The 9,478-nt window shown below is 39.6% G+C and overlaps 1 protein-coding gene across 2 annotated transcripts; it reads right to left on the bottom strand.

The window, feature by feature from the left end:
• Nucleotides 1-86: 86 nt before the first annotated feature.
• On the bottom strand, nucleotides 87-7,953 carry LOC128897033 (uncharacterized). 2 transcript variants are annotated; one of them, XM_054160667.1, is made up of 7 exons: nucleotides 7,313-7,952; nucleotides 6,252-6,602; nucleotides 5,938-6,158; nucleotides 5,707-5,853; nucleotides 4,293-5,629; nucleotides 2,985-3,358; nucleotides 87-1,272 (listed from the first exon to the last, which is right to left on the bottom strand). In XM_054160667.1, exons 1-6 carry the CDS (start codon nucleotides 7,614-7,616, stop codon nucleotides 2,986-2,988), a joined length of 2,733 nt encoding a protein of 910 aa, XP_054016642.1. In that variant the 5' UTR covers nucleotides 7,617-7,952; the 3' UTR covers nucleotides 87-1,272; nucleotide 2,985. The 2 variants fall into 2 exon arrangements, with proteins under 2 accessions (XP_054016642.1, XP_054016643.1); XM_054160668.1 differs by lacking the exon at nucleotides 87-1,272 and adding an exon at nucleotides 1,680-2,194 and having other exon boundaries at nucleotides 7,313-7,953.
• Nucleotides 7,954-9,478: the final 1,525 nt, after the last annotated feature.

Genomic DNA, 9,478 nt, shown 5'->3' with positions numbered 1-9,478 from the left:
AGATTTTCAGATCCCGATGAATTTTTGCAAATGGTCAAGCGTATAACTAAGGTCCCAACCATAAGCACGTGCTCCCAAAAAAGGCATTCGGATATTTCAGTTTATTTAATTAAAATATACAGTTTTTAAACGCGATCACACATTTGTTCGAGTTCGCCTTCTTCGACCTATTCTTAACCTGAGATAAATCGCTATAAATTTGTCGCTCTCACTGTACATTCCTGTATCCGTGATAAATACTTTGCTTCACGTCCAACCACCAAAACGGAACCATTCTGTCGCTTTAATTCTCCTAAATGTAATAACATTTCTCGTGTATATAAATAAACGCTAGCAAAGATTTTTTGTTTTATTTCATCTCCTATGAGCGTGACCATCTACACATTATTTTTTACACGTACGTAGACAATTTATAAATAATATGTGTATTGCATATGCACGTATATATATATATATATGTATACACACACACACATACACGCTTGTGTATATGTATATCTACATATATACTTATATATTTATATGTATATACAGTGCCACTTTTATTGCATGCACCAAGAAGAGATGGTTTACATAATTCGAACATGATTTTCGTTTTGTGGAACGTGTGACACCAATTGGAGTTACTTAAATATACTACTTTTGTCGATTTAGAGAAACATAGTTTCTTCTTGGTCCATGGTACGAATACACTTCATATATATACATATATATACATCTAAATGGTAACTATTGTAGGCACGTGTCATTATTTATATCATATACTTTTCCCTACTCTTTGATATAACTCCGCACTGGCTATGATGAAACGTAAAAATATAAAAATATTAGTAAATTCATATAAACGTATCCTAATATATATTTCCTTATTTTTTTTTTTTTTTTTGTTGCTTAGATGATCAAACGTTCCCTGGACATAGCAAATCCCTTTACGTTACACATATATATTATATATACAAGACGTCTTTCAGCAGCAGTCCAAAAATTATATTAATCATTAACGTATCATTCAAATTCAAAATAAAAAATGCAACACCTTTGTTGCACAATATGTAGCTAGTGACGTACCCTAAGCATTTACATTACAAAACGCAAAGTTTTCATGTAAAAGTGAATTCACTACGTCCTTCGATCATTCCCATTATTAATAAAACACGGTTAAACGAACGTTCAATCTAAATCGTCCTGAAGTACATTTTATGCACAGTGCCAACTATCTGCAAACTTTAAATTATCTTGAAGTAATACCACAAGTGGAAAAAAATTGATCTCCTAAAAAAAAAGAAAAAAAAAAAGAAGAAGTGAATCGATAGTTCCTACAGTTTCCACGATCACTGTACATTAGGGTGGTCTTTATTTTAATGATCTTTTAGACCTGTGTTACACATCCCTTAAATACCTTGCAAATACATATGGAAATGGAAATTTGATAAAAAAAAAAAGTAATCGATGGAAAATGATTGATCTATGTATTTTCCATTTATATTTTTTGAAGGTTTGGTGCACTTGTTAATATTAACATTAAAAGCTCTGCAAAGGATATTTCTCCTTATGTATTCGCAAGGTATTTCTGGGGATGCGTAACACAGATTTAAAAAATCATTAAAACAAGAACCAACCGACTCTAACATTTCTACAAACGAATTTGTCATTTATGTAATTTATTCAACCGTTTTTAGATTGCTTTAAGCATAAATCTGAACTTTGTATAATAAAGGTTTTGTTGGTTCGTACCAGTCGCCACTGAAGATTCCCCTGGCATCGTTAAACGAGTAATTAAACACATGCAATGGTAGCGGAATTATGACCAGTGTTTACCACCGTAAGATTCCCTTGGGATTTTGTGCTGATCTCTTAAAAAATTACGCGTAGAAGTATAACGATTACAAACGAATCTTCGATAGCTGACTCGTGCCAACTTCCAAAACGGATTACGTACCTACTACTAGATATTTTAATTTTAAGCCTTACAATATAAGCAATTTATATCCTTTGTTTACTTAACGACTCGTTAATTCCTTTAAAGACATTTTCTCGTAGAAGGCTAACATTCAAAGGAATCGTTGAGAAAAAGGTAATTTCTACAAATTCACATATACACACCTTCGACACAGGACATTCTCTACTTCTTCGATTATCACACATTTTTATACATATATATTCATGTACTTTCTTAAATTCCCTTGTCTATAATCTTTAAACATGATACGAGGATATTAGAAAGCAATAAAATAATGGAAGGAGTCTTTCTCTAACAATTATTCCGTTGACTCTACGAAAGTGAAGGTGGGCAAGGATATAATCAGAATTTTTATGATACATCTTGCTAGTAGGGGGAAAAAAAAAAACAACAACAACAGCAACACCGTTTCACTCGAAACCGAGAATCTAATCGTGCTGCGGAGTGAGAAAGGCTTGTTGGACAACAGTTAAACATTGCAGCATTGTATGAAATCCATATCAGGCCACGCTTGACGTTATTGGAAATCGTCTATGTCTATATTATTGCTAGCCGTTATTTAAATGTAAAAGTATGCAAATATGTAAAATATCTATTTTTCACCCGTGACGTGCCATGGAAGTCGTAAATTACCTGTATCGATGACAAACTGCTGCCACGCTTAATGTTTACATGGTGTACTTACTATTAAAAGAGAACAATTTAAGGGCAGGCGGACGCTACGTTACAAACGATAAAAGAAAAAAAGAAAAATGTACGCTTTCTATGAAACGGTTGGTCCATCAAATGCAAATTCAATTTTCGCGGTGTCTGGAAAGTCGCGAGAGAGGTGCGAATAAAATCCTTGTCTACAGCACGTTTGCACTTATATGTTTCAAGATAAAATGCAACAGTACAGACGAGACGATCTTGAACAGGATACCTTTCATAGAAATGGAAAGTAATACGCAAAGAATAAACACGTCGAGGGTACAAGACGATACCCTGTGAACAAGTAACGTACAATTAAATTGTGTCATCCTACCTCATTTGCCGAGTCGTTTGATGCGCGATCGCGTGCTCAACGACCTAGCGCTCGGATTGTAAGGCGACTTGACTCTCTTAGCCATCCCAGAACTAGGGTTACACCCCGCGTTCGTTGGGCTGATCGTGGAACAAGCTCCGTTCCCAGTATTGTTGCTAGTTTGCTTGATACTGGACGTTAGGGAGGACGATCTTATTCTACTCGACTGTAGAAACCCGTTGTTATTCGGCTGCTTTAATTTGTTTGGCAAAGAGAGCCGATTCTGCTTTACTAGTCCGTACTGGTGTACTAATTGTGCGGATATCGTGTGGCCAGTTATGTCCACGTTACGCGAACGCAGAGTTTTTACGGGAGTCGCTGCAATCGTGTCCGACCTAAAAGAATATACAACAATTTTATATGAAGATTATTAAAAAATAGTTGTTCACCCTTCCTCAGGTGAGGGTAGAATTGCAAGACCTTTACAGATTTCGTTTCTGTTTAAGAAAATGTGCTACTATATTCGATACTTTTCTTTTGGATACGTATGATCAAAGTTTCATTGTTAGAATATAAAGAGTTTTGGAAAAATTGGTTGCAAGTAAGATTGTAACTAGGAGGAATTCATATGCTTTACAGTGTTACTTATTATCCCAGAGAATAATTGTTTTAATATTTCTTGCATCGAATGGAAAATTTCTATTCGTAGGAAAGGCGTACTTGTTAATATTAACATTCAAAGCTCTACAAGGATATTTCTCCTTATGTATTCGCAAGGTGTTTCTGGTGATGCGTAACATAGATTTAAGAAATCATTAAAACAAGAACCAACCAACTAGTAAGAATTCTTTACATAAGAAAGTTTTAGTAAGCATTACACTGAAAATTTATTGAAAATTCAATATGCGTTTTTGTGTAAATTAAAAATATAATTACTTTAGATAAGCTCAATTGGAAAAAGATAATATCCATAATATAATATCCATCCATGGGGAACCCTATAACACTATACTGTCTTCCGTACGCTACCATTGTGCTGCAATCTTGCTCGCAAGCAAGTTTCGCAAAGTCTTTATTGTAACAATGAAACTTTACTAGTATAGAAAGTGTACAAGTGTAGGAAAATCTGAGAATGCGTACAAATGCAAAAATATATAAAATATCAACGTCAGAAGATAAACCATGTTTCCATTTCAGTTTCTTATTCTTTCTGTTCTCCATCCGTGAAAATATCAATTTGCATAAATTAAAAAATCGTAATTAAAAAAGTATCGAGTGTCTGCCCTCACAACACAATATTTTCTTAAACAGGAGAGCTAGTAAACGAACCTGAGCCATCGTTGGGGAACAGTGGTGCTATCCGAGGAGCCTATGATGGACACGGTCCGATTTATCCTCCGCTCGCTGCAACCGGTCGACCTGTTGCTTCTCCCCTGATCCCACTCTCTCGCGCCGAGACTAGCGACCCACAGTTGCTTCAATAGACCCTTGATGGAGGGCCTCCGTATAGCTTTCACAGGCGTGGCTTTTTTCCCCAAACTTCTTTGGTAAGTGTTTAACGAAGAGAGCCTTTCCTGGATGGGTACAGTGGTGGTGCTTCCCGCGGATCGAGCGATGTTGGACTCCGCGTTAGGCCAACTGCCGCTGGCATCCTTCGTGGACTGATTCGCCGGATCGTTCTCGTCGACGGGATTAGGTCTATCTTCGGACCTCGTTCTCCTCTTCGCGCAGGGTTCTTGTAATACTCGTGGCTCCTCTGTACCAATCACGCCTTGCGATATTGCACTATGTCTTCGCTTGGTACTGATGTCGGTCGTTTTACTCGCAGAGTTCCTCGCATCCTCTTCCATGGTCTTTCCCGTTACGGACATCTTCGTTCCTCGAGATTTAAACCTCGAGTTAACGTACGTCTTCGTTTCCAGCGATCCTGGCTCCGCGATGGCGTTACGCGAATGGGAATTCAAGCTATGCCTCCTACTCCTCGCGTTTCTGGCTTCCGTCCTCGAGGCAGAGAACAGTATGTGCTGTTTGTGATGCGATCCGTTTAAAAGCTTCCCCTTCGCCTCGTTTTCGCTGCACGTGTTCCCGGAGGCCACCTCGCTGCTCTCAAAATTAGTACCAACGTGAGAATGTACGTTATCACATTCACCAGAAAATGCACTTTGGTGTATCACATTCGAAACATCGTGGTCGTTGCTCCCATCTTTCGATTGCTGCGACGTTAGACCATCCTGATCGATCGGTGTACTAGCTGCTTCCGTCTTCTCCTCTTTATCGAGACTCTCGACTTTCTCCAACGGGACTGTTTCTAATTTTAAATTATCTAGCTCTACAGTTTTCTCGACTATTTCGTGGGATATCGTTTCCGTGACTTTGAAACCGTTTTCCTCGAAGGACTCGTCGCCGCTTGCCTCGTCCTTCGACTGGTGACTTATATCGAGATTCTCCGTGAGCGATACTTTCTCTAATCTCGAATCTTCCTTCTCCTCGATTCCTCTCGAAAGGTCTGGCTTTCTGAAGTCGATGTTCAGATTCGCTGGGGGTCTTGGTATGCCGGGAACGACCGGGTCGCAGGCAGGTTTCTCTATGCTCGCGGTATCGAGTGCAGCTGCGGGCGTGTGGATGCTGTGATGCGTTAAGGCACATTCCTTCTGACTCAGTAGAACCTAAGAAAATTAAGATTTTAGCGATGATGTAAGTTGTCTAACTTAATCTTGAGCTTCTTTAATTAAAGAATAGGTACCTCGCTACGAGATGGACCTGGCGGATCCAACATTAACGTTACAACGCTCGTATTATCAGCGCGTAATCCTTTCTCTAACCACGTCTCTAACGCTCTATCTACTAGACTCTTCGACGGATTGATCCACAATTGAACATTATCAGCTTGCTGTTCAAACAATCACAATGTCATCGTTAACTCAAACATATCGAATACTTAAATCATTGGCGTAAACATGTAATTGAAACACACTTCGTTACACGTTTGCTGAGAAGCAATCAGATGTTTCTCGTTATGCCTGTCCGCTGCTTGAACAATGGCCACTGCAGCTTGCGGTGTCAACATGTTCCACAAACCGTCTGTCCCGAAAATAAGGCAACGATGTGACTCAACATCAATCGCAACGACTTTCACGTCTGGCTCAGGAGACACGACGAATGTATCCAATTCGGAATTGTAACTCCAAAGATCGCCTGAAAAATCCATTATGAATCCATTCAGATTGTGCATGGAAAATTAAGAATTTTATTGGTTTCACAAAGGTGGATAACTATGAAGATACATACCTAACGACCTAGCAACAGCCAGGAATGGGATTTCGTCTATATGAGTCGATCTCCGAACTGGCCCCTTGTGTCCTATACGAGGTCTGTTCCATACCACTCTCGGAACACCAGATTTACTGACTACTTTACCACCGGACTCGCGTATCCTCATCATCTCCGGTCCGCTTTCCGGCTTGTGGTCTTTGGTTAGAGCCTTAGCTCGCCATTCGGGATCGCTGTCTACTTGGTACCCCAGTATTATGCCGGAATCACCCACGTGGCCTATGTAGATCTTGCGTTTGCGAATAAATGCTATGCTGGCCGTTGTCCCAGCTGTGGATGGCAATCCAGAGGCAGTTCTCGGCCATTTGTCTGTTGCAAAAGTACAGTTGTCGTTAGATTCTTGTAGAGGAAATTAAATGCGTGATGATCGGCGAGAATTAATGATATAGTCATCTATTAAGTGTGTATGATATTGTTAAAGAAAGATGGGGCTTTGAAATGAGAACCGTAAGGAAGGTATAAACATGTATAGACTAATACATTTGTGGTGGTACGAACTATTGCCATTTCTTTGTATATAATGCTCAAAGCGGACTTGTTAATGAATAAAACTCAGGATACTTTTTCTTTTCATGAAGATGGATGCACAAGCTTGTATTTCGTTGTAGCTTTGAAAATCTGCAATTAATTCACGTTTCATGACTAAAACTCGAGATCCTTTTCCTTTCAACGAATATCTGCAAGCTCGTGAAAAATAAATGAAATGATTTAAACCGAATAATTTCGAAAAGGTTCCAGTTACTTGAATCGTCGTTTAAAAATCCCCGCCAATATTTTGTGGTACTAATAATATCAGTCGAAACTTTCAGGTTAGTTCTGGAGATTACATAACCTAAATTCTAACCTAATCAAGCACAGGTGGTGGGGGAAATACGCGGGACAATGACAGAAATTCTCGCGGAAAATAGGAATACTATGGATTTGCGAACGGATAGGTTCGCGGATTAATCGAATATTCCGAATAACGGCGGGAAAGCAGGACGGTAACGGAACAGGAAGTCCCTGTACGAGTCTCTCACCAAGCTCCCGCCACATCGCGTAGTGCGTGTTCACGTATCCGTCTCTGATGGCTCTGAGCACGTCCTCGTCCCGATCGCTCCAGAAATTTTTCTGCTTTACGATAACGTTCATCAGGTGCTCCTTGGCGAACGTGGCGGCTTCGCCGCCGCCGTGGCCGTCGAATATCCCGAAGAAGGCGTATTCCAGGTCTTTGTCATCCGGTGTGGACTGAAAGGCCACGCTGAACATGTCCTCCATGTACTTGCGACCGCCCTGATTGCAGTGTCCGGTCACTCTTAGGTTAACCCCGATACTCAACGGCATGGTGGTGCACGCCGACGGCAGCCGAACTGAACGGAGAAATTTTCTGGGTTCGCTACGCAACGGTTCAACGCGTACACGGGAACGGAAGCCTCGTATTTACTGGGCAGGTCCGCGCGTAGCTCGAGGGACGCACGCACACTCCAACGATCATGGCCCCACACGGCACAATGACGTTGCGTGCGAAGGAGAAGGGCGCTGCGATGCCAGATTCTGCTCCCCGCTCGCGCATGCGCGCCGGGGTGAGCCGAGCACGCAGGAGTGTAGTTACGAGAAAACGGTGCGGGGATACCGATCAGAGGGTCCCTCGATGATTTTACGAGGATTTTTTCGATCGGCTTCTGGACGGTGGTAGAGGTTTTTTTTACAACTTTTGTCTAAACAATTTCGTTCTATACGTTAAAAAATTCGAGTTGTCTTTTGATATAGATACGGAATTCTTGATTAACATTTGAAAAATCTGATTAATTTTCAAAAATTCCTAGCTCTCTTAATAATGAACATTTTCAATTGAAACTTCTTTTTCGTGTAGATCTCATGGAACCCTATAACATATACGAAATCTTTTTCTAAAGTGAATACCAAATTTTTTCAAGAATTCTCAAGCCCCCTCCCCATCTGTCGATTTTGGTAAGTAACTAAAACATTCCAGAAAAATTATTTTCCACTTTCTTGGTCAAAATGAAGCATTTTTCGTTAAATAATATATAAGCGTAATTTGTATAGTTTATGAGAAAAAAAAATGTCTAAAGATAAGAAGAAAAATGATTGAAAAAAAAATCGATCCTACGAAAAAATGTTTGAAACAAAAGTTGTACATCCCGACAAGATATGAAATTGTTGTCGAATATATTTTTTCAAGATGCGATTACTTTTCGAGATATTTTCGTTAGAACGTTTACATCTTTCGATGCACGTATTGAATGTTTTTTTCGTGAACAGTGAAAATTACGCTTGTGTATTGTTTAACGAAAAATGCTTCGTATTGACCGAGAAACTAAACAATAATTTTTACATAAAATTTAAAAAAAAAATGTACAACTTACATTCATTTAAAATATGATACCATAATATTTATAATGAATATAATTTATAAACTAAACGTAATAATTATATTAAAATTATATTAAACAAAAACTTGGATCTTAGCCCTAAAGCCTTAAAATTCGTTACGCTTCTACTCTATATTCGTTATACTTCTATTTTTCTGTGGAGGCGACTAAGGCGCCAGTTTCATTGTCGTGCTAGATACTTTACTGAGGCCAGAGACAGCGCGCATGCGCGAACGGCAGCCATCTTGGCATCGCAGGTAAGGCGAGAGGGGTCGTCTCCCCTCCGCGATTACCCGTCGCCAGCGCTCGAGCGACGTTTCTCGAGAATCTTCAAACGGAAGATTTTCGAGCGGGCTAAAGGCTCTTTCACACTAGCCAGACTCTGAAGTGTGGGTGAAAACTCTTATCTAGACGAGAGTTTCGCATAATTAACCCTAACTAACGATATGCTTCGACTTAGGCTTCTACAATTCCCGCGATATGGGTATTAATAACGTGGCATTCTCAAGTGAGCGCTCAACACTGGCCAGAGGAATCGTAGACGGCGCTAGTGTGAATGCTCAAGGCGCGACCATTGTAATTTTTTCTTTACATTGAATAATGCAATTACTCGTTGAATTACAAAAACGTCGGGTAAACGATCGAGGACGTATCTGAATTTAAAAATTTAATTTAAACGTTGGAACTTACAAAGATACCCGCCATTTTTGTTAGATTTACAAGTACCTTTTAAGTAGCGATATATTTATATTTTTAAGGTACGTATACTGATTTATGGCGTCCCTGAAGGGAGTATTCGGATAGTTAGGAGTT

This window comes from Hylaeus anthracinus, unplaced genomic scaffold (assembly GCF_026225885.1).
Source record: "Hylaeus anthracinus isolate JK02 unplaced genomic scaffold, UHH_iyHylAnth1.0_haploid 11978, whole genome shotgun sequence".
Lineage (NCBI taxonomy): Eukaryota > Metazoa > Arthropoda > Insecta > Hymenoptera > Colletidae > Hylaeus > Hylaeus anthracinus.
The sequence above is the reverse complement of the archived record's forward strand: the minus strand, read 5'-3'. Positions and strand labels throughout refer to the sequence as shown.